The following is a 26,395-nucleotide window of genomic DNA, read 5'->3' as shown; positions in this document are numbered from 1 at the left end:
TTGTCAATAAGTGGTTATAACTTTAGTATTATTAAATAGTTTGACTTCTATTAATGCAAGATAACTTCGACAATAATATATACACAAAATCAAAGAATCCCACTTCTCACTTTTCTCTCTCTCTAATAAACTAGCACGATGATTTGCTTCTGAGTTTTTTAAAGGTTTCATTCATGGTAGATATAAGTGGTGGTGGTGGTGAATGCGGTTCTGCTTTTCCGGCAGGCGTATCTCGGAAACAAGCTTACTTCTCCGGCATGCTTATGAAGAACCCCGGCATACCAATATTCCTTTCTGTGTTTTTAGTCACCCTTTTCGTCACTGCAGACATATTCACTCGTTGGGTTGATGTTGTAAGTATCATACTTTTCTTTTATAGATATTATTATTATTATTAAAGTTTATATACAAATAAGCAATTCTTAACAAATATAGGTTCAACTAGGGCTGCAAACGAACCGAACAAACACGAACAAGACATTGTTCGTGTTCGTTTGTTAGAAAATATTTGTATTCGCGAACACTTATCGAACGAGATTTTATGTTCGTGTTCGTTTGTTAAGGAAATGGACTTGTTCGTGTTCGTTTGTGTTTGTTAATTTTAGGCAACGAACAAAAACAAACGTTGACGAACACAAATGAGCACAAACTAATGTTCATGAACAGAAATGGAAACAAATGAACACAAATAATAATTCATGAACAAAATATATAATAGACCGACACTTATTAAATATTTAATTTGTCGGAATTTTAAACTATTTAAATAAATATAAAAATTAAAAACACTAATGATCTATCGAACACAAACGAACACGTTACCGAATGTTCACGAACATAAACGAACGAACGCGACCTCTGTTCATGTTTGATCGTTTAACTAAACGAACGAAATTTCTTGTTCGTGTTCGTTTGTTTAATAAACGAACGAACACAAACGAACTTTCCGCCGAACGGTTCACGAACTGTTCGCCAACGTTTGGTTCGTTTGCAGCCCTAGGTTCAACGGTTGATACATTTGCATTAGTTTGACTGATTTCAATTATTTTTTCAATATTTTTACGTGATGATATAACATATTAATTTTAGTGGAAAAATGTATTCATATAGTCTGAGAAGTGATTTCTATTTTTTTTTTTTATAACGTGATGCTTGATACGTGCTTTAAACAAATAAAATCAAATCAAATTGAATGAATCCATGGAAATTGAAAGGAAATAGATTAATAATAATTAATATTCTATTTCTATTAAAAAAACCTGCATGTGCCATTGATCCTGGATCTGTAAATATTAACATTAATTAAGTATATATATATATTTACTAAAAGAGTAATCTATACGGAAGAGAGTATATCCTTTATATCTTTTTACTAACATTTCTTGGTTTACATATTTTCTAAATAGCAACCATTACATATGAAGAATCGTATATTAATACTTGAGAATCATAGGTGTTGGATACCAAATGCTTCTTTAGTGTTGGAACAAGCGGTTTGGTTAACTCAATCCAATAGATGTATGTGTGTGAGGTGGTATGAATGCATCTAAGTTTTTTTTTTGAAAAGTATGAATGCATCTAAGTTATAAAGTTAATTTTCTTTATATTCAAATATTAAGTTTTCCATTCGGTCAATGTTTGTTATTTTGGTATATTTTTCCAAGAGCTGTGCAATATATAACCCATGATATTATTATTTTTTTTTACCAAACACCATATTACTAAACACTAGAGTGAAGATCCGAGGTTTAAATTTGGGCAAAGAAAGTTACTTAAATAATTGGTATAAAGTTAGGTAGGTGCAACATTTGTCGTTCAGAAAAAGAAAAAAAAAAACTAGACCACTAGTTCATGAATTATTTGGATTATTTTTATGGTTTCTTTTACTACAAATTTGATTGTTAGACCATTAGACTTTGATTTGTCTAACATATTATTATATGTAATTTAGGTAATGTTTGTTTCTGCTTTAGGCATAATCCCATCCTATTATTCCGAAATAATAAACATAAAATTAACTTTATTTAAACAATAAGCAATGAGAGAACTTCATAACTATTTGTACTTGTTGTTTTAAACATGTTGCATGAAATAGCTATAACCGCTTACCTACTCTTTTTTTGTTCTCATACTATCTTTCAACACTGTTTACTTGGTGTCAATCTTACTTACTTATAATCAGTTATATATTTGATGCGTTCTATGAAACGATGTAAATAAAGAAAGATATTTATTTGAAATAATAAAAAAATGATAAAATAAACATGTAGAGGAAAACAAGAAATGTACAAATTGATTTTATTTATGTATGAAATGTATATATATATAGAGCTAGAAAGGAAGGGTGTACTAATATTAAGACCCATATTCATCAAACTTTTAAGTTTGAGTTAACTGTCATTTCCATTCATGTGATTTGTTCATTTTTGCTATTTCAGGCCAATTTTCGAATTACATCGGTCAAAAAATTAAAACCCAGTTAAGTTAGACAGGTTAAATGGAGGGTATTGTTGTCAATTCAAAAAATAAGGTGAAAATAAAAGATATATGAATTGACAATAATACCCTTCATTTAACCCTTCTGACTTAACTGGGTTTTAATTTTTGGATTGAAATGACATGTTTTCAGTGTGTAGGGAGGAAACTGATGTATTTTTAAAAATTGTCTGAAATGGTAAAAATGAACAAATCACGGGGACAAAAATGACACTTAACTCTTTAAGTTTTATCACTTATCATTTAATATTTTAAAATTGTCAATGTACTGGTGTCTTTCCTCACCAATAATTAGTTTGTGATAATAATTAATCTCGGCTAGGGGTTTATGATCAAACCCTAAAAGGGTTCTTGCTAAGACTGCTTTCTCTCTTCCGTATGTGAAATTTTCCTTTCAAGCAACCACATTCAGCAGTGACATCGAAATGTGAGATTGAAACTTTTTCCTTCGCATTTGCTTGTTAACAACGAGCCAACCTTCTGAGGGTTAGGTGAAGGTCTTTTCATTGAAGCTAATGTTATGCTGCCCTTCCCTTGTTCAAGAGAAAGCGAGGACTTTCTTTTAGCTACCGGCCCAAACAAAAGAGATTAGCCTCTTGATCGATCGATTGATTGGATCGAAGTACGAAGGGCTTGATTCTATTACAGGAGACGCTAGGCTTCGGAATTGAATGGAATAATTCCTCTCCCTTGGTTGCCTTCACTGCCCGTGAATCCCTTCTCTTTTTCTATTTCAGTAGTCTTATGCGGTCTGGTCTGTCCATTAGTTGCTTAACTCATAGTAGTTAGGAGGTTGTTGTCCTAATGAGTGTAGCGGAGTGCTCCCTATCCTATTACTCATCTATATCCCAACTACAGATATATAAGAGCCAGAACTGCTAAGGGCATTCCATCCAGCGTAAGCATCTGGATAATCTGGAATGCGCCGAGGTCGCTCTGCTTCGTAGACAAGGCTCGTTCCGTACTTTACTTACGAGCTCGTGTAGTACTCGCCCCTATCTCTTCTCTAAAGGGGCGCACACTCGCTGTCTACTAAATGAGCTCACGAAGCGATCTGGGAGCGAAGCCTTAAATTGAGTTGCTTCCCCCCTTTTCTTTTCCCTCACCCTACTCTTTCATTTCCGCTTAAGCTTCCCCGGTTTGGGGGATTAATTGATTGGATACCCGAGAACCATAATCTTTCCTAGGAACAGCTTCTACGACGATAGATAGGGGTCAGGTTTGTTTGGCATCTATGCCCCCTGCCCTCCACTTCACCGTGGGTAATCACCGCCAGGTAGCTATGGGGCTAAGCTAGCTTGCGGAGTTGCAATACTCCGGCGGATGGGAGGTCCGTGCAACTACGCTCCCCCCCCCCCCCCCCCCCCCCCCCGTGTTAATTATTGACGGAAGAAAAATGAGAATAAAGATTGGGCCGATAGGCCCAGATGTTAACATTTTAGAAACTAGGAACTTAGGAAGTATTCTTTGTGGGCCCATTTGTCCTTTAACGTAATAATGTAAACGAAAAAAAAAAAAAAAATACACGTTTAAAAGCTTAGCCCAAATATAATAAGTAATACAAATAAAAGAACTAAATTTAAAAACTAAGTTTGCGGGGTAAGTAACTTTATTAAAGTCGACAACTTGTAGTGTAAATTGATTTGAAAAGAAAAATATAAATTTATTAAAATTAAGGGACCGTATAACAATGTATTTAAGATCAGGGAGTCATACACAAAAGACAAAACAACCTACTCTAGCTAACATTTGGTTTTTAACTAGTAAGATTACCCGCGTTACACTGCGGGGTTTCGGTCGATATCTATTTTGGTTCAATTAGCAATCCAAAGAAAAATATGCTCAAAATAAAACACTGACACATGTTTTACATCAACCGAAAACATAAAAATAAATTTAAATTGTACAGCAGGACAGACTGATTTTAAATTAATTGTAAATGTAAACGCTATCTTAAATATAACTTTAATGAAAAATAAACGTAAAACTAAAACAAAAAATATAAAGAAAAGTAAAAAAAAATAAAGTCTAGAATAAAAAACCTTAAGAAAGAAACAAAAAAGTCAATATGATGAAAACATTATTCACACAACTTGTTAATTATATTTTACATCAAAACTTAGACGAAGTGAAAACATACATAAAAATAAGCACGAAAACTTATTATATTTATTGACGGCATATTTCCGAAAAACTTACGTCGAAACGTAAACCAACCAACTGAAAACATACATAATAATAAGTATAAGAACATATTATATTTGACCCAACTTATTTTCGAGAAAAATTTACTTTGAAACGAAAATCAGCTTGATTTTATACCAACAATTACATAAAAATAAACACGCAAAACTCAATTACAATGTGTTTAGAAAGTTAAGAGATAGTAATTGTCAATGTTAAAAGTTAAAAGATAAAAGTATACAAAGAATCAAAAGTTCAAATCACTGTATACAAACTTTGCTAATTGTATTATAGTTAATAATATGAAAAAAAAATATATACTTTTGATTAATTTCTGTAAGTGTTTACTTAAAATATACTTTAACACTTTTATAAATTTAAATAAATTGCTCAGATTTGTCTCTTTTTATCTTATTTCGATGCAACTTAAAAATTCTAGTCGTATGAGTAATATTGAAAGCAACTGCATTTTAAAAAGAAAAAATTACAAGTTTTGTCCTTTATTTTTATACCATTTTTCATGCAGTATCCTTTTTAACGAATGTTGACAGGTGGTGTTTTTTACTAGGTATTTTGTTGCAAGTTTAGTCCTTTACACCCAACCCAGTTAAAAAACCTTGTTAATTGTTGGGTGTAAAGAACTAAACTTGCAACAAATACCTAGGTAAAGGACTAAACTTGCAACAAAATACCAAGTAAATGACACCGCATGTCAACAATTAACAGGGTCTTTTAACTGGGTTGGGTGTAAAGGACTAAATTTGCAACAAAATACCTAGTAAATGACACCGCCTGTCAACATTCGTTAAAAAGAACACACCTGAAAAGTGGTATAAAGATAAAGGACAAAACTTGTAATTTTTCCTTTTAAAAATCGATACATCAACATACAGATAAAATTAACAAATGATATAAAACCAAAAATTAAAAGGAAAAATCGAACAAAATAGACTAAAACTTAAATAACACATCAAACCATAAGTTTAAAGTTGCCAGTTATTTTATTTTATTGATTGATTAAAAATTTAAAAATAACATTTTAGAAATTCACTAACTCTCATTCTTTTAAAGTCTTCAATAACCGCTCAATTTCGTCAAAAGGACATTCCTCCGTTCGAAAACAGTGAAACCACCAACAACTCGATACCTGAATCATGTCCAGAATACTTTAGATGGATTCACGAAGATCTAAAGCCATGGAAACATACTGGAATAACTAACGAAATGGTGAAAAAAGCTAGAGAAAAGGCACATTTCAGGTTAATCATCATTGATGGAAGACTTTACATGGAGAAATACGGCTATGTGTTCCAAACTCGAGATGTATTCACAATTTGGGGGATCTTGCAACTTCTTGAACTTTATCCCGGAAAAGTGCCGGACCTTGACTTGATGTTCACGTGTCACGATTGGCCGTTGGTTCGAAAATCCAGTTACCATGACAATACGAGTGTTATACCTCCATTGTTCCATTATTGTGGGGATGATTTGACTTACGATATCGTCTTTCCGGATTGGTCGTTTTGGGGCTGGTAATATGCCACATTTCTAACCTTATTAGAGCTTGGAAATTTGGAATGTATTAAAGTGAATATAAAAAAGGGTGTTAAATATACACCTCAACTGGGGGAGGGGTTCACCTTTAAAAACATAATTTCTCTCTCACATAGGGTACATTTAAGTACACGGAATCCTTTTAAACACGCTTTAAAAAAAACTAACATATTTCCTCTTTTTCATGAAAAAGTACATCAACATATGAGTAAAATGCCCGGATAGTCCCTGTGGTTTGTCGAAATTTCACCTTTAGTCCCTAACGTTTTAAAATTACACTCTTGCTCCCTGTGGTTTAACCAATTGTTACTCGGATAGTCCCTGAAGTGGATGGGGGTTAGTTTTCTTAGTTAAATAAGTGTGTAATAACAAAGATACCCTTATCAATAAAAAACACTGACTTCATCTTAAAAAAAGGTTTAGCCGCTACTTTGACCTTTTGTTTTGTCTTCTTCAGCCGACATCCTTCCCCCACCCCCCTCTCTCTCTATTTCACAATACAACCAGTAAATGGAGCATAATATTTCTTTTGTTTCTTCGCTTTTATCAACCAAACAAACGATTAGAATTACAGCAACGATGATGATGACTATTGCAGGTGGTAAGGTGTTGGCTATTGAGGGTAGCGGGGTTACAGGTTGGGGTTATGATGTGGATCGATCGGTTAATGAAAATAATAGAAAATAGGGAGATGAACAGAAAGAAAAATAGAGAGGAGGATAGATAAATAATTCTTGCATAAAAACTTCGAACACCATAATCCTCCATATATGGAGATACAAGAAAAAGGAAAACATCAATTAGATCCTACAATTACGTGGAGATGACAGGTAACAATCCTAATCATTCCTTTATTCTTGCACCTTTATAAAAATAATAAAAAAGTGTATCCATTCTAAAAAATAGACATGATTGACAACTCATGCATGAACTGCATGTTGAACGGGTTCTTCCTTTGATTTAGCCTTGGGTTCAACGGTCACATAACAATCCACCCCGCTTGGAATCACCTTGTCCTCAAGGTGAAAATCTGGGTAGGCTCGAACGAAACGCCACTTAGTTTCCCATGTTGCCTCCTCCCGTGGTCGACCTCGCCATTTAACTAGTAGCTCCGTTTTAGGACGGTATTTTCCCTTTTGTACAACCCGTTCCTCAAGAATTTCTTCCGGTTGCATAATAGTAGGTGAGACCACCGCCTCGCTGCTTGTGACGGGAGCCATATCTGGGGTCGTTCCGACAAAACGCCTAAGTAAACTTACATGAAACACGTCGTGAATGAGAGAGCCTGGAGGTAACTCTACCCGGTATGCAACCGATCCCACCCGATTCAAGATTTTGTATGGCCCGAAAAAACGTGGACTAAGTTTTGCCGAGGAACGATTGACCACACTAGCCTGACGGTAGGGTTGTAGTTTAATGTAAACCAAATCACCTTCACTGAATTCCACTTCTCGGCGATGGCGATCGGAAGCGACTTTCATACGGTTCTGAGCTGTGAGAAGGTTGGATCGAAGCTGCCTTAAAACTTCATCCCGGTCATTTAGGTATGTCTCCACTTCCTGAACTTGGGCTGTACCCCGAATGTATGGGATTAATTTAGGCGGTACCCGGCCATACACAACCTGAAACGGCATCATCTTTGTAGAAGCATGGGTCGAAGTGTTGTAACTATACTCCGCCCAAGGAAGCCATTCGTGCCATTTTTTTGGGTTGTCACCTGTGAAGCATCTTAAATATTGTTCGAGGGTCCGGTTAACTACTTCCGTTTGGCCGTCCGTTTGTGGGTGATAACTCGAACTCATACACAAAACCGTTCCTTGTAATTTGAAAAGGGCTTGCCAAAAAGAGCTGATAAATACCTTGTCACGGTCGCTAATGATAGTCGATGGAATCCCATGCAATCGTACAACTGAATTCACAAATTCCCGAGCAACGGTTGCCGCCGTAAACGGATGACGGAGGGGTATAAAATGCGCATACTTAGACAACCGATCAACCACCACCATAATCACTGAAAATCCATTAGAAATCGGCAGACCCTCTATGAAATCCATGCTTATATCTTCCCACACTCGTTCGGGAATTGGTAACGGTTGTAGTAACCCTGCTGGTTTCATGTTATCCGACTTGAACCTTTGGCACGTTTGACACTCACGTATGTGTTTCTTCACTGACGTTTTCAACCCTTCCCACCAAAAATTACTTCGTATCTTGGCTAGTGTCTTATGAAGACCGAAGTGGCCACCTTCAGGTGACGAGTGTCCGAGATTCAAAACAGTAACTAACAATGGAGAAGACGGGCTTAATAAGATTGCACTGTCACGAAACCACACCCCATCTCTATTATAAACCCGTCCACTTGAGCTTGCATGCAATGAAGTGGGTAATTTACTGTAATAAGGGTCGAGACTAACCTCTTTTTTTATGTCAGACCATAAGGTGGTAGAGGGGTATGATAGGGACATAAGTTGAAGTTCGTAACAGCGAGATAAGGCGTCTGCCCCACGGTTTGTAGCCCCTGGTTTATACTCAATTTTGTAATCGTATCCCAAAAGCTTTGGTAGCCACCTCGCTTGTGCCGGGGTAGTAATGCGTTGCTCCAATAGGTACTTTAGGCTGAGATGATCGGTCTGGACGACAAACGGGCGGCCGAGCAGATAAGGTCGCCACTTACGTACTGCTTTGACAACAGCGAGCATCTCTTTCTCATAAGTGGACCATGATAACACAACCCCCTTTAAAGGTGCGCTAAAATAGGCAAGCGGCTTCCCATTCTGAGTTAGAACGGCGCCTATACCTACGCCACTCGCGTCACATTCAATGGTAAAAGGTTTAGACCAATCCGGCAAGCCCAACGTTGGTGCCGAAGTGAGAGCAGTTTTGAGCGATTCAAAGGCCTTGTGAGCCGCCTCATTCCATATAAAGGGTCCTTTTCCGACCAATTTATGTAGCGGAGCGGCAATACTACCAAACCCCTTAATGAACTTCCGATAATACCCTGCGAGACCCAAAAATCCCCGTACCCCTTTGGCGGTAGTAGGAACCGGCCAGGATAGTACCGCGTCGATCTTTGCCCTTTCGACTGAGACACCATTAGAGTTGATTACATGGCCCAAATAATTCACTTCTTTCACCCCAAAACAACATTTAGAGGAGTTAGCAAAAAGTCGATTAGCTTTAAGAATGCCCAGGACCACTTGTAAGTGTCTGACATGGTCATCAATGGACTTGGAATAAACTAATATATCATCAAAAAACACCAATACGAACTTACGAAGATGTTGACGGAAAAGGTCATTCATGAGACATTGGAAAGTAGCCGGAGCATTGGTAAGTCCAAACGGCATGACGACGAACTCATAGTGCCCCTCATGTGTCCGAAATGCCGTCTTATGGATGTCGCCATCTCTTACTCGTATCTGATGGTACCCCGACCGAAGATCAAGTTTAGAGAAAATCGTCGCACCAAAGAGTTCATCGAGAAGTTCATCGATCATAGGAATAGGATATTTGTCCTTAACTGTAATATCGTTGATCGCCCGATAGTCAACACAAAACCTCCAAGTACCATCCGATTTTTTAACAAGTAACACCGGGGAGGAAAACGGACTATGACTAGGCCGTATTAACCCCTGTTGGAGCAACTCCCTCACCTGTCTTTCAATCTCATTTTTCTGATAATACGGTTGGCGATATGGCCGAGAGCTAACCGGCCCGGATCCAGGTAGCAGTGGTATGCTGTGGTCTTGAGAACGCTTAGGAGGAAGTCCCGAGGGTTGGTGAAAAACCCCATCAAATTCGGTTAGAACCGACTGAATATCTGGACAAGGTGTATGAGTGTGTAATGGTTCATCGAAGACAGGACTAATCTGAAAGAGCATTGCTACTCCATCTAGCCCCATGCATTCCTTTGATTTTAAAGCACCCAACTCTGACCCTTTCAACCCTTGTAATTTATGAGATGATCCCGCTAATTGAAATCCAATGGTAAGATTTTGGAAGTCAATTTCGACCGGTCCCAAAGTTTTTAGCCATTGAACCCCTAACACAATCGGACAAGCCGCCACGGGTAGAACAAAAAAATCAGTTGCTATAGTATATCCTTGAATGAGAATTGAGAGATTTTTCACCCTTCCTGTACATACCAACTTCTCACAATTAGCCACAACCACCTCAAATTTAACATCGTGGTTAACAATAAGCCCCAACCGATCGACTAAGGCTTTATCGATAAAATTGTGAGTACTCCCACCATCCACCAAAACAACAACGTCTTTATTCTTGATGCGACCCGACAAGCGTAGGGTCTGTGGAAGGATGGTACCCGATATCGCATGGAACGAGATCTCGGCCTGTGTTTCTTCGGTTTGTTCCCCTGACGCTTCTACAAGTTGCTCCTCCTCATCTTCCGTAGTATCACTAATCATAAACAATTGTGGCTTGGTGCACTTATGGCCTGGTACATATCGTTCATCACAATAATAACAGAGTCCCTTTTCACGCCGTTCACGGGCCTCTGTATTCGATAAACGACGGATCGAGTTGGGGGCGGGGAGGGCTAAACGATGGGTGGGTCCTGGTCCCAATAGACCCGGGCCTGATGTGTTCTTGAAAGGGGTATTAATCGTGTGGGGTCTTTGGGGAGAAGAAAACCTTCGTTGTAGAGTCAACTTCTCCTCTACCAGTCTAGCCGAACCCATGGCATCAACCAAAAAACGAGGTTTTTTTAGCTTAACTTCCAAACGAATCTCTTCTTTCAGCCCGCCAATAAAACAGCCTACGAGAAAAGGCTCGGATAACCCGTCAACACGGTGAGACAACCGTTCGAAAGATTCGATATATGCAGCGACCGTGGTGAGTTGTTTAAGCCTATGAAAAGACTCGGAGGGTTCCTCATAGTCGGTCGGTCCAAACCGACTCAACAGTGCGGTAGTAAATTCCGACCACGTCATCGGACCTTTAGTTTTTGCAAACCATCGATGCCACTGAAGCGCAATGCCATCTAGATGAAAAGACGCCAACTGTACATGCTCTTCTGAAGCCACTTTCTGAAAATCGAAAAATTGTTCGGCTTGATAGATCCATCCCGTGGGATCCTCTCCGCTAAACCTGGGGAAATGGAGTTTTAAGTAAGGTCTACCGCCACCTCCGTTGACAACCATCTTCCCGTCACCCGTTCCCGAGAAGTTTGGCGGCCCCGTCTCTTTGAGAGATTGAACTTCCGTTACCAACTTCTCGATCATAGACGTGAATTTTTCGAAGTTATCTTGGGTTTCTTGCTGAAATTGTTCGAGAGTTTTCTTCCGGGTGTCCATAGGATCAAGACCGCTCTGATACCACTGATGTGGATCGATCGGTTAATGAAAATAATAGAAAATAGGGAGATGAACAGAAAGAAAAATAGAGAGGAGGATAGATAAATAATTCTTGCATAAAAACTTCGAACACCATAATCCTCCATATATGGAGATACAAGAAAAAGGAAAACATCAATTAGATCCTACAATTACGTGGAGATGACAGGTAACAATCCTAATCATTCCTTTATTCTTGCACCTTTATAAAAATAATAAAAAAGTGTATCCATTCTAAAAAATAGACATGATTGACAACTCATGCATGAACTGCATGTTGAACGGGTTCTTCCTTTGATTTAGCCTTGGGTTCAACGGTCACATAACAGGTTAGAGATGGTGTAAATGACGATGCTTGTGGTTGAGAGGACTGTTATGCGTTTGAATGGTGGTGGTTGTTGTGGTTATCGACGGGAGGTGGACGGGTCATCATGGTGCAATGGTGGTTGGTTGGTTGCGGGTAGGGTGTCGGATTTGAAGGTGAAAGGTGGGTGGTGGTGAGTGGTGTTAGGTGGTGGATGACGGTGAATGCAGTGGGGTTTGGTGGTGAGTGCGGCCGTTATGGTGATGGTGGGATTGGGTTTCTGGTGGTTGGGGTGTGACATTACAGTGTTATGGGTTGTCGAAAAGAACAAGGATGACCAGAAACCAAATAACAAAACCTGCTTCTCTCTCTAAACTTAAAGTCGTCGGAGCGGGTTAACCAATCCCCGGAGCTGTTAACCGAAACTACACAGGTGGTTTGGGGTGGGGATGAAGATGAAGTTAATATAATTTTAATGATAAGGGTATTTTTGTAATTTCATTCCCAATTAACTAAGAAAACTAACCACCATTCACTTTAGGGACTATCCGAGTAACATTTGGTCAAACCACAGAGAGCAAGAGTGTAATTTTAAAACGTTGGGGACTAAAGGTGAAATTTCACCAAACCACAGGGACTATCCGAACAATTTACTCTCAACATAATTTTGTAATTATGTCCCCATTTTTCATGAAAAATAATTAGCATGATTTTATCCTCATTTTTCATAAAAAGTACTTTTAACATAATTTTGAGACGTATATAAGTCATTGAACATTAAAAAAAAAGCTGGGAAAATTCTCAACCGAATTTTACTATATTAAAGTCCATGCACTTTTTCTAAAAATGCATCTACTTATAAAAACATATTAAATATAATGATTTGTCACCTCTTAAATTCTTCGAAATCATTTGGTTTTTCCCAAAATTCTATATAACTTTATTTAGCGAATTTAACAGGTAACAAATCTTAATTTTAAATATCCTTTTCACAATTACATGCATTTTAGAAAAGTTCCTAGACTTTAATATAATGACTTTTTTGTGTTTTTTAACGTTTACAGGGACTTTTATATGCCAAAATTACGTTAAGTGGCTTTATCTATGAAAAATGAGAAAGTATGCTAGTTATATTAACCCATATATTTACATTGTTTTAGGACGGAATTTGATTTTGTAGGCCTGAAGTGAATATATTGCCATGGGTGAAATTGAGCAAAGAGTTGGAAGAAGGGAATCAGAGACAAAAATGGATGGAAAGGGAACCCTTTGCATACTGGAAAGGGAATACGCGCACAGGGAGGGCCCGGAAAGACCTTGCAAAGTGCAATTCTGACGATAAACATGAATGGAATGCCAAAATCCATCATTTGGTAAATATTCAATCACCCATTTCTTTTGTTTCATATTTCATGTGTTTAAAATATTAGGGTGAAGGGGGTGCACACCTAATAGGTGAGTGCACTCTCTTACGCCAAACCAATCCCCGTGTGCCACGTCAACTCACCTCTTAAACTCCCCTAACACCCCCATTTGATGGCGCCACTCCCCTATTAGGTGAATTGGTTTTTTTTAAAAAAAAAAAAAAAAAAAAAAGAAAACATGTGATTGGATGCAGCTCCCTCTCTCCTCTCTCTCTCCTCTCTCTCTCCTCCCCTCTCTTCGGTGAACCCCCACCAATTTCACTCCTCTCACCCATTCACCTAAGGGATGGCGGCGGTGTTCCCTATAGGTGAATGGGGTCACCGATTGCTTTCCCCGCTTACACCCCGTATACCCTTATATAGAGTAGGAGGTGGTGTCAATTGTGAGCTATTTGAGATCATCTTTTTATTAGCTTGAACTATCGTGGTTAACCAACTCCAAAAGAAGCCAGGCTTGTCTCGACTCATTTACACATCTATAGAACAGATAGTCATGTTGTTAAAAATCTAGAAGGCAAACAAATAGATGTATTTTAATGTCATTTTATTTTGCCAAATAATTGCAGGATTGGAGAAAAGGGTTTAATGACACGGATTTAGTAAGCCAATGTACCCATAGGTTCGTCGACAACAATTTAGTTACCAATAAATATAGTTTTATACAATTTTGACTAGAAATATTGAAATCATACTGCATACAGGTACAAAATATACGTTGAAGGAAACACATGGTCGGTTAGCGAGAAGTATATATTGGCTTGCGACTCGATGAGTCTGGTCGTAACTCCTCACTACTATGATTTCTTCTCCAGAGGTCTAATACCTACCGTTCATTATTGGCCCATAAACGAGAAAAACAAATGTAGTTCAATCAAGTTTGCCGTTGATTGGGGGAACAAGAATACAGATAAGGTAATTGATACGAACTGAATCATTAATCAAATGGTCCAAGAAAATAGATAGAAGCCAAAGAGAAACTTAGAAAGAATTTAGACTCAATTTATACTTTTTCATTCCTTGCTTTCATAAGGGAAACATGGCTCTAATATAGCCGAACGATTAAGCATAGAAACTAACCACTAACTTGGCCCACTAACTACTTAACTAAAATAAAACCCTAATGAAATAACAAAAAGGAAACACATGAATTAACTAACTACCCATACCATAGTTACCTAATTCGCGGTTTGCTTCGATACGGGTACGCGGTTCGGGTACATGATTCATTAGAGGTGATGTTTTCAGTATGGAGGGATAGGTTCATTTTGGTACGAACTGGTACGGTGTACCATGGAGTCCGGTTCGAAGTACACAAATTAAAACAGATTGTAATTTATAAGTTTTATGTATAAATTTAAAAGTTTAAGGACCAAATGTAAACTAGTGAAGATAGAAGGGGTTAAATGTTTAAATACACAAACTACTTTCACACTTTTTATGTAAAAACCTATAAGTTTTAGGGTTTAAATGTAAAATACTAAAAATAGAGGGGTTAAATGTTGTAATAACTAAACTTATTAAACCCTAAAGACCTAAAACATACGGGACCGCTGTTTCTTCTTCCCCTTCTTCCTAGTTTCCGGCTGAAAACAACACTGGCGTTGGAATTCAGTTATGGATCGTCGTACCCAATCGATTTGGAACGCCCACCTTGTCTATTTGGTTCGCTAAACTAGGTCAATCTGGATCGCCGTACCTCCGCAATCAAGAACACCGTACCGACGCAACTTGGTTCGCCGGACCATGTCGTTCCAGTACACTTACGATTTCCGATTGGGTACAACACGATCCAATACGTGGATCATGGCTATCCTAGCGATTTAGGTAACTATGACCCATACTTCTCCCGGTATGCATGCATGGCAATCCCACGTTTAATGTTCTTGACCATCGTGCCTAATTAGTATAAATAGGCAACCTAAATCACTTACATCAAAGTCTTAAACCTGACATGTATATGAAAATTTGATTAGAACCCGGATAAAAGATGAAGCAGAAAATATTTTCAAAGACACATGAATATAAACACCATCACAACTCATCAAACGTGATATCTTAATCTAATTTATATTTTTGCATATCAAGACTCTAAAACTACAAATTTAGAACCAAATAATATGAATAAACAAGGTCAATCCAAACATGACCGGTTTACTAAAACGTGTTTGACTTGAAATCGGCACCTACTTGTTTAAACTAAACTCAAACACGCTAATTTTGTGTTAGTTTTGTGTCAGAAATTCACACTCACAAGCTTAATCACATTATTAAAAAAACAAATACTATGAACTTATTTTTCCATGACCTAAAATAGCTACTAGAGCCATCATTCGTATGAAAAAATATGAGTTATAATATTAACAATTTTTATCTGTATAGGCGCAGGAAATTGGAAGAAGAGGAAGTGAATTTGTAAAAAAGGAATTACAAATGAATTTGGTGTATGATTACATGCTCCATCTTTTAACAGAATACTCGAAGCTTTTCAAATACAGACCAATCATTACAAAAAATGCAGTTGAAGTTTGCTCCTGTTTGGGGAAAGATGTGGTCAAAGAGTATAAAGAGCTATCAAAGGTGAAGGCTCCATCGCAGGCGAGTCCCTGCACCATGCACCCGCCTTATGATGATCATCAACTTCAGGCTCTACAAAACCTGAAACTAAATTTGACCAAGCAAGTCGAATTTTGGGAAGCAGCAAGACACGATTAATAATGTACATGAAGATGTTTATAGGGATTTTTTTCATAGATTTATTGTGACGTGTAGTTTACTTGTTGATTTGGTCGATGTCGTTATATTATGGGTTTGTAAAATAGGACGCAAGAATTGAGTTAACATATAATAATTTAACAGTTCGATTTTCAGTCTTATCAATTCGACACTTTGTTATGTTTGACAGTAAAGTTCTAACCTCGAACGAGCTAACACGTTCGGAGACAGGGTTGGTTCACGAAGAAAAAGCGGGCCTGCTTCAATCAATGGTTCACAGAACCAGAGTCAAAACCTAACTGCACAAAATAGTTTGCTTATTACCTTTACCGGTTTACTTCTTGCAAGATGCAAGAACCAATGTGAGGCCAAATGCTGATTATTTTTTCATGTACATTAATAATTTTATGTTCCTGTTTGTCAAAAAGCATATGATCCATTTTTAGAGGGTTTTATATATGATGAACTTGAAAACAAAAACTTGTCCTTAAAGGCATTGTTAGTAAGGGTGTGAATTTCTAGCACGACCTGAAAATATGACACAAACCTAACACGAAATTCATGGGTCTGGGTTTAGTCTAAACGAGTTCCCGTCAGTTTCAGGTTGAACTCGCAAATCCATTTAGCTAAAGGGGTTGGGTTCGGGTCAACCCGGTAGGGTTGGCGGGTTGACCCTATATATTATATTACATTTTTTACAATATGTTTTATGTAATAAATTAGATTGGGTGGGTATTTTATGCCGTAATTATATCTTAAAATGAGAAGCTGACATAGATTTTATAATTTAAATGTAATTGTATAATATACATTTGTGTTTTTTAGTAAATTTTTATTATAATATATTAATCTGCGGCAAAAAAGTAAAAAAATCGGGTTGAACGGGTCGTTTCGGGTCAACCCATGAATATTCGGGTCTTGTTCGGGATCATATGTATGACACGATTTTTGGGTTTGGGTCGTGTTCGGTTTCGTTTAAAATTTTCAGGTTCGGGTCTGATTGAACCCACCAACCCATTAACACGACCCGTTTAGCACCCCTAGTTGTTAGTCATAATTTAGTGAAATGCGACTGTACATATGTCTATCTGGTAATGAACCTTGTTTTTAAACAATGAAAGTTACTTGGATGCCTCAATAAGAAATGAAAATGGAATTATTGGTTGTTGCTAACCTCAGTTGGATTGATTCCAACATCAATTCAAACCGCATCGGGTTTCACATAACTAGGTTTCACATAAATACCCCTGAACATATTTGGTTGCCTCACTGCTGATATAAAGATATCGGCATGTCTAGTTGTGAACATGATAGGTCCCGTAACGATCCGGCTTCAGTCTCGGTTCGGTGAAAAATAGTGAGATGGGTGATTTTGAGTCAAGAACAAACAAAAAAGAACAACAAAGATGGAAACTTTAATGATTGTAACATAGAAAGTTTCATTGATTTGATAATAACAATACAAAGGATAATGATCCACCCCGGGTGAGCTCCCCCGGGTTGGTGGCTCACAAATGCACCCCCTCCAAGTGAGGTGTAGTAATTTATATATAGCCCATTGAGCCTTGTTTTCCAAGCAAGCCATCTCTTGCTTGGAAAACCGTAAAAGACGCTAAAACGCCCGACTAAAATAGCTAAAAACGCTATCCTGTACAAAACAATAAAGTCGCTAAATAACGGCGCATTAATTGATAACATCATTCTCCATTTCGACCCAACAGTATTCCCACGAGAATGATGCTATCAATTCTTCAAATAATCTTCAAAAATAAATCTGACGTCGTCTTCGAATCTTCAGAAATCGAGTGAAAATAAAATATCTTTCATTGTCGTTTTCCCCCCGCAAATGTAGACCCTCCAAATTAATTCGAGATTCAAACTCAACCGGCAACTCCCACTGTGTGTAAGCTTTACGTCCGATTGAACATCTCTACTATAACTGACATGTGATAAAGGTTCGAACCTCCAATGATCGAAATAAAATAATCTGCTTCTTTTTTGAAAATCTACAACTCCATTACAACTTTAAAGCCCCAAAGTCGCAATATTTTCTTTCGGACCATGTAATAATCTTGTACTCCCGGCCCAATTTGCATATATATATTTTTTTAAACTGAAATATCAATAGTCATTTCTTGGCTTTTCTTTTTCTATTCCCAATGCCTGCAACATGGAGTGTTTCCTCATTCCAAACATAATTCTAATTTCCATCAAGCTTACCAACGACCCAACAAAATTTTGTTCAACAAGTTGTACTGGCCCCCAATATATATGTAGCTTACATTTGCAGCCCACATATGTTTTTAGTTTTGTCACCGGCCCACCATTAGTTTAGAAAAAAAAAAAAAAAAACTATACGGTCTCAAGCTTGAAACATATTCCATACTCTAATTCTCAGTACAAGACAAAATGCCATATTAATCCAAACCATAAAAAAATCAAATTACCTGACACATGCCGTCAAAGAGTAGATAGACACTTATCAATGAATACTAGGCCATTCAAAATACAATCCTTTAACAATTGCAGCCCAATCATTGCAACCCTATGTTGAACTTTGCCAATACACTCTTGTAAACCCCATATGCAAACAAATGCGCAGCCATCATCACCATTATTCTGCAATAATCATTATGCGGGCCCAGAGAATAACTAGGTAATGATCCAATAATTATTAACAAATCATCTGGCCCATCCTTTCAACCAAGCCCATGCACAGAAACGTGTTCCACCAAACCCTAGCCGTAAGAACATTTGCGCAGCCGCCTCAAATTCACTGGCTCCACCATTAATCCGCCATGATCCACAGAGGCACAGAACACCACCATGGTCCGCCACTGTAACAACCGGTAATTAACAGCCTCTAATTACGCGATTAACAAATGTTTAAGGCTATAACAAATAGTTTTTAAGGCACGAATTAGCTTAATTAGGCTTTTGGAATGCATAGGATTGCCTATCTAACATTACAGTGCGCGTATGGTGATTTTCGGGAAATCTGCTGAGCGATAAGCGGTAATGAACTGATACCGCACAAAATACTGACAACGCTGACAAATACGAATTCGATACGCACAACTTATATATATGAATGTGGTTTTACAAAATTTTCACGCTTTCGAATGTCATAACACACAAACGCGTATGCGAACGAAAAACGCGACTTCAGGAATGCACCAGCAACAAAACAGAAGCACTTGACTCGAGTTACGCCTCAATACTAATATATTATGATATATTAGTTTCCGTAATCGAATTTTAGTATTCACGGTCGAAATCGGATCGAAAAACAAACAAGAAACCACAAACGAGGCTTTTATGCGATTTAACACGAACAATCGAACCGAGCGTGTCAAACAAAAGTTTCCGACGTAATTTTTTTAGTGTTTTGGCTCTAAAATATTGTTTTACGGCATATCACGAAGTTCGGGTTCAAAAACGGGCTTCGTAAACGTATCGGGCCGTGCGAAATGGGCTTGTGGGCCTGGGGCCCAAGCCCACTAAACACCTTAGTATAAATACTCTTTACAAACTTCAAAACGCTACTATCTCCAATGCTAATGCCGTTTTTAGGCGCCCTTAGCTGCCTAGTCAGCCGCCACATCATATCCTTACAAATCCTTAAAATCCATACAAATCCTTAAAACCTCTCAATTTCTTCTCCAACCATACAAACATGCTTACATATCCTTACATTTTCCACCATCACTCATTATTTATTTAACTTAAATAAGTAGAAATAAGGATTTGAATAATAAAAAACATAATATTTCAATTGCTTAATTTTTATACAGTTTGATTTGATAAACATTATATATATATATATAGATATTATTTTAAAGTAGACCTTAACTAAATAAAATAAGAAATAAACGGAAAAACAAATAAAAGAAGAAATAAATAGTAAAAAAAGGTAATGTACCTATTTTTCCATAAGACACCACCTTCAAATTATTTTAGGTGCATTGGGGCATTGGGGCATTGGGCTATAAACTAAAGCAAAATATATTAGGGCATTGGGCTATAAATTTAATAAAAAGCCCAATTCAAACATATAGGTAAATAATTAGGTTATCTTCTCCTCCTGTTATTTGGAAGAGCCGCTACTGATGCTCTGGTTAGATTTAAACAGTCAGCCAACAATTTTCAGATCATCCCGATTCACAAGTCTTTTTTTTCATACTCCTCTCATGGAAAGATCCCCATTTAATGTATTTATTTTTTTCTTTTCTGAAACTTGGCTCAATAACCGAAGAAAACCACGCCCAAAGTTACGGATTTTTCTTTTCAGACAGAGATCGGACACTGGCCTCCAACGCAGGGACGGATTCGGGCGTGGCTGATGTGGATTTTGGACGAGGTGTGAAATGCGCGTTGGAGATAGTCTAATACACTTCACTCTCTTCAGCGCACACCACTACAGAACCCACTCTCTGCTTCCCTCTCTCTTGTCCGTTACCGGTGACCGGAGCCGGAGTAATTCCGTCCGGTGCCGGTGTCGTTCCGGCCATACACGCACCCATATACCTCCATTCTTCTTCCACTGCTTCTCAACCACACCCAACCTTCACAAGATCAGAAACATCGAAGGCGGCGACTCACTGCGGCGGTTCTTCTCGGCAACCAGAAAAGCCGCTGACAGCGGCTGGGCTATGGGTGATTCACAACAGTTTCAAACGACTCAAAGATGGTGGTGCTGGGTGAACCGACGGCGACAGAGAACGACCCGGGGTAAGTCCATTTTTTTTTGTTCTCTCGTTTCTCACATCTCCACAAAACAGATCCGTTTGGATCTCCTCCTTATCGTGAAGTTTTTTGTCCTTCTTTTAGAGATATCGATGACGGCAGTGGTGGGTGATGCCGTCATCGGTGGTTGGTGACAGATTTACAGCCGGCGGTGTAGTTGGCCCGGGTTAGAGAGCAGGTCAACGGGTTGGATCGGGTTCAGATTCTGGGTTCGGGCTCGGTCTAAGCAAGTTAGCGGATAGACTTCGGGTTTCGGTTCAGTGTTGGTTCGAGTGGTTTAGGTGCGGGTCAACTCAACTCGCTGTTCGAGTCAACTTGGGTTCAGGATTATGTTTGGCTCAGGTTTGGAGCTGTACACATGTAGATCAGGTTCGAGTTTTATTTGGGTGTTTCTAGTCAACGGGTCAGATTTGCACTCCGTGTCGACTCGGTCAAAGCGAGTCGCCTCTGTCAACTGGTCAACTCGGGTCAACTCAGTCAGCCGATTAATTCAGTCTTGGTCGCACGAGTTCGGGTCAATAGGGGGTTCTCACAGTTCAGATTTCAGTTTTGAGTTGTTCGGTTCAAACAGGTCACAGTCAAGGGTTCGGGTCAGCAAATCAGTCAACGCACGCAACTTGGTCAACTTTCAGTCAAACCACAGTCAACGACAGTCAATTGCCGGGTTAAACGCGGTCAACACAAGACCCGGTAAACTTTAAACGGAACAAATTTTAATTAGTCGTTTATATACATTATATTTTACACGAAACCGAGCTCGACCGATATCGTTAGTGATTAGCATAGTTATCAAATGCGCTAGGCGCACTCCAGGCGCATAGGCACCGATTAGGGCCTAGGCGATAGGCGCAAAAAAGCGTGGGTCCAAGAAAAAAAAGCACACTTAAAAGAAAAAAATTAAAAATATATTGTATAATGAAAAATAATATTTTCTTCAAATAAATTAAGCAAAACTTAATATAACTCCAAAAAAAAGAATATAAAAATAAAATAACAATAAAATAACAACAAAAATAAAATAAAATTTGTCTATGAGAAGAATTTACTTAAAAACATTATGTGTGTCTCCTGGATATCAAGTAATTGAACATTAAATGCTAATAAAGACATTCGCATTAAATAAAAAAGACTGGATTAATTTATATTGCATACGAAGAGTTTAGCATTTAATTAAAAAGAAAAATGGGTTAATTAATATTAATTAACGCCTTAAATGCCTAGGAAGAGTTTAGCATTTAATTAAAAAGAAAACTGGGTTAATTAATATTAATTAACGCCTTAAATGCCTAGGAACAAAAGGCGCATTAAATGCGCGTCGCTTGGAAATCGCGCCTAGGCGCATAAAGCGCTCGCCTTTAATAACTATGGTGATTAGTCACGTTTTATTTTATCGTATTTGATAAACTTTTAGTATATGTTGTTGAATTGATTGGATCATTATTGAATTTTGACAAAAAAACGACGACTTTTATTGTCAGGTTATTCGAAAAACAGAGGAAGCTCTGTCCGTTTTTTCTAAAAACCCGTAACATGAGACGTATTTACATTCTAAAAACGACACTTATCAACAATTAGAGTTTTTCTTATAAGATAAAATATAGAGATATTTTATTTGACGACGTTTTTCGAATTATAAAACGAAGTTGTAAAACGACGACAAACATGAGTTACAAATCAACGAATGCTCTTACAAAATGAATATGATTATTTGATTTCAAAAGTTGAGTAGTCGAAAAACATGTAACATTAATATAATAGTTTATATTTCTTTCAAATATCGCGAATTCAAATATTTATTTCACATGTCAACCTTAAACGCTTTTGTGAAATAAATATAGTTGTTATATTTGTTTCAAGCGTCGTCGAATCGAATATTTTCGAGTATTTGTATAACAATAATATATTCGTTTATGTTCATTTCAAACATTAAGTTTTCATATATCTATATAGTGTAAGTATCTATAGAAAACCCACTTTAATTTAGAAAACCTGGGAAAGTCAAAGCTCCCGATGTTTTTTTTTCTTGAAAAAATTTACACATGTTATATACATGTTTTTAAGGGTTTTGGGCAAAAAAAATCAAAAAAATGCCGAGTAGATATTTAAAAAAAAATAAACAAGTTTTGGTGTAACACATGTTACAAATATGTCAGATAAATGTAACATGTGTTACACCAAAACTTGTTTATTTTTTTTAAAAATATCTACTCGGCGTTTTTTTATTTTTTTTGCCCAAAACCCTTAAAAACATGTATATAACATGTGTAAATTTTTTCAAGAAAAAAAAACATCGGGGGCTTTGAGTTTCCCGGGTTTTCTAAATTAAAGTGGGTTTTCTATACATCCTTCCCCTATATATATATATGTATATAATTATTTCCATCCTACGAAAACTACAACGTTGTATTACCGACTCATACGACATTTCGAATACGCATCATTATCCATCTACGTAATTCTAATTCACGACGACCAACAAGACATCGTAAGTGTATATGTATATTTATATTTGAATATATATAAATATATATCTTAATCACTTGAAAACTAAGTCGACCCGAGACTTAGTTTCTTTTCCAATTATAAAACGTGATGAAATAACCATGGATTAGTTATTCTATTTCAAACTAACAACACATTCGTAGAGCCGTTTTATTAACGACTCGGTAGAGCTCGGACACGTAGTTTAGCTACGTTTAATTAGAAACTTATAATTATTCCTTGATTAGGAATGCTATAGTTGCACGCTAGCTAATTCACGTTCTTGGAACGGCACTATGGAATCACGTTAAGCTAGCTTTGCACAGGAATGTCAAGGTGAGTTCATAACCCCCACTTTTTACTGTTTTACATTTTTATAAATGTTTTCGGGGGGTGGAAAGACATGCAAGTTTCGCAAAAGTACTCAAAATTTCGATGAACGAAAACTATATATATTTCTAAACCATTTCGCAACAGGATTTCAACGAACTCAAATGGTTTACGAAAATTTCATGCTGAACTTACCGGTTTTCATTGATTGGATAATAACAATACAAAGGATAATGATCCACCCCGGGTGAGCTCCCCCGGGGTGGTGGCTCACATTATTGTTATTATCCTTTGTGGGTCAAATTGATAGCATCATTCTCGGGGGAATATTGTTGGGTCAAATTGGAGAATGATGTTATCAATTATGACGGCTTTAGTTTAGCAATTTTATTGTTTATATTATGTGGCATTTTTAGTTATTTTAGTCGGACATTTTAGCGTTTTTATTAGTTCTACAAGCAAGAGGCGGCTTGCTTGGAGGACAAGGCTCAAGGGGCTATAAATAGAGTACTATACCTCATTTGTGAGGCGTGCATTTGTGAGCCACCACCCCGGGGGAGCTCACCCGGGGTGGATGATTATCTTTTGTATTTTCTTCTCACATTCAATGAAAACATCTATGTTCAAATTCTTAAAAAAAAAAAAAACTATACGGTTTCAAGCTTGAAACATATTCATACTCTAATTCTCAGTACAAGACAAAATGCCATATTAATCCAAACCATAAAAAAATCAAATTACCTGACACATGCCGTCAATGAGTAGATAGACACTCATCAATGAATATTGGGCCATTCAAAATACAATCCTTTAACAATTGCGGCCCAATCATTGCAACCCTATGTTGAACTTTGCCAATACACTCTTGTAAACCCCATATGCAAACAAATGCGTAGCCGTCATCACCATTATTCTGCAATAATCATTATGCGGGCCCAGAGAATGACTAGGTAATGATCCAATAATTATTAACAAATCATCTGGCCCATCGTTTCAACCAAGCCCATGCACAGAAACGTGTTTCACCAAACCCTAGCCGTAAGAACATTTGCGCAGCCGCCTCAAATTCACTGGCTCCACATTAATCCGCCGTGATCCACAGAACACCACCATGGTCCGCCACTCTCCACTGTTGACTACCCTGGATCGGAAATCAACATGTCGCTACCATATGAAACATCATCTCAATCTAGTCGTCGTTTACATCATCTGTCATCACCATCCACTTTAAACCACCAAGGGCCACCTCTCTTAACTACGCCCTCTGGTTCACAGTCGAACCAACCATCATCGGAAATGTTTTCTGATTTAAACAACATAAAACATTTGAAGTATCATAAAAATAGAAAACTCATGAACAAACCAATATCGATACCCAGAGATAGAAGTCGAAACACAAGATGCCCAAAGGAAACCATCGTCATTTTCACACCCATAACTAACCACCGTGCTACGCCCATCACGGTGCTCCACCTTCATCATCCCTCAACATCGTTTATCACAACCAAACCAGATTTACCATCACAAGAACGATGCCATTATCATTGTTACCTTCGATAGCCATCTGGTGGTTGTTAACAGCAACAAATCGCGTATCATCACCTAACCACCATTTTTGAAACCATCAGATCATCACCAACCACTGTCTAACTTGATAAACAAAGTCGCTGAATATTAAAGTCACAATGATCTGAAACAGCTCCAAAAATCATAAAACACCAAATCCTTCATCTATTAACGTCTCCGGCGGTTTTCCAATGAAGATCCGAACAAACCGACACTGAAACGAGCCACTGTGGCTCTGATACCAAATGATAGTCCCGAAAAGATCCGTTTCAGTCTCGGTTCGGTGAAAAATAATGAGACAGGTGATTCGAGCCAAGAACAAACGAAAATGAACAAGAAAGATGGAAACTTTAATGATTGTAACATAGAAAGTTTCATTGATTAGATAACAACAATATAAAAGAAATAAGCACATAATATAAACAATAAAATCACTGAATAACGTCGCAATAATTGATAACATCATTCTCTAATTTGACCCAACAATATTCCCCCGAGAATGATGCTATCAATTCTTCAAATGATCTTCAAAAATCAATCCGACGTCGTCTTCGATTCTTCACAAATCGGCTAAATACCCAAAATCTTCATTGTCGTTTTCCCCCGCAAATGTAGACCCTCCTATATCTTGTCGATTAAAGCTCCTTATCTTACTTTTAAAGATACAATTGTAATAGGCATATAATAGGGTTCGAACTCCAATGTTAAAAATTAAATAATTAGCATGATTATGAGGATCTTCAATTTTGTCAAAACTTTAAAGCCCTATTGTTGTAAAAGAATTGGTCCAACGCACCCCTTATTCTTTGCAATATTTCTTTTGACCCATGTAATAATCTTGAACTCCCAGCCCAATCTTGTTTAATTTTTTAGGCCCACAAATGAACTTATAAGACCCGGCCATTCAATTGAAAATCACCAACAACAAATAACGCAACTAGCCAACAACAAATTACACTCTTACCACCTTTACCATAAAATCGTTGGCCCATAAAGCGATCCATAGAAACAACCTATTTAAGCCCAGACCCTTATCAAATGATAAAATATAATTAAGCCCAACATGATAAAACTAATAAAAACGCTGGAATCATTCAAAGTCGCTGCCACATAGAACCTTGGCCCAATCTTGTGAACAAGCAAACCAAACAACCCTAATATGAAATAAATCGATTGGTGTTGGCCCATTTTAAAATTCTCATTCTTGCATGAACCGTAAAAGAATTAATTTAAACCATTCATGT

The 26,395-nt window shown here is 37.5% G+C and overlaps 1 protein-coding gene and 1 pseudogene across 1 annotated transcript; both read left to right on the top strand.

Annotated features, from left to right (window-relative positions):
* The first annotated feature begins 180 nt into the window (after positions 1-180).
* On the top strand, positions 181-16,162 carry LOC110864751 (protein O-glucosyltransferase 1). The gene is made up of 6 exons (XM_022113882.2): positions 181-353; positions 5,752-6,212; positions 13,073-13,265; positions 13,883-13,935; positions 14,018-14,228; positions 15,696-16,162. The coding sequence occupies exons 1-6, from the start codon at positions 258-260 to the stop codon at positions 16,026-16,028; spliced, it is 1,347 nt and encodes a 448-aa protein (XP_021969574.2). The 5' UTR covers positions 181-257; the 3' UTR covers positions 16,029-16,162.
* Positions 16,163-20,060: 3,898 nt separating this feature from the next.
* The window catches only part of LOC110883902, a 49,313-nt pseudogene continuing 42,978 nt past the window's right edge, over positions 20,061-26,395 (top strand).

The sequence above is a fragment of the Helianthus annuus genome, chromosome 6 (genome assembly GCF_002127325.2).
Source record: "Helianthus annuus cultivar XRQ/B chromosome 6, HanXRQr2.0-SUNRISE, whole genome shotgun sequence".
Taxonomy (NCBI): Eukaryota; Viridiplantae; Streptophyta; class Magnoliopsida; order Asterales; family Asteraceae; genus Helianthus; species Helianthus annuus.
The sequence above is the reverse complement of the archived record's forward strand: the minus strand, read 5'-3'. Positions and strand labels throughout refer to the sequence as shown.

Bases quoted from the DNA above. Each gene is read 5' to 3' on its own strand.
- LOC110864751 (XM_022113882.2), top strand. From the start codon at position 258: ATGCTTATGAAGAACCCCGGCATACCAATATTCCTTTCTGTGTTTTTA. The intron at 6,213-13,072 runs GTAATATGCCAC...TTGATTTTGTAG, and splicing joins GATTGGTCGTTTTGGGGCTG to GCCTGAAGTGAATATATTGC. The intron at 14,229-15,695 runs GTAATTGATACG...TTATCTGTATAG, and splicing joins GGAACAAGAATACAGATAAG to GCGCAGGAAATTGGAAGAAG.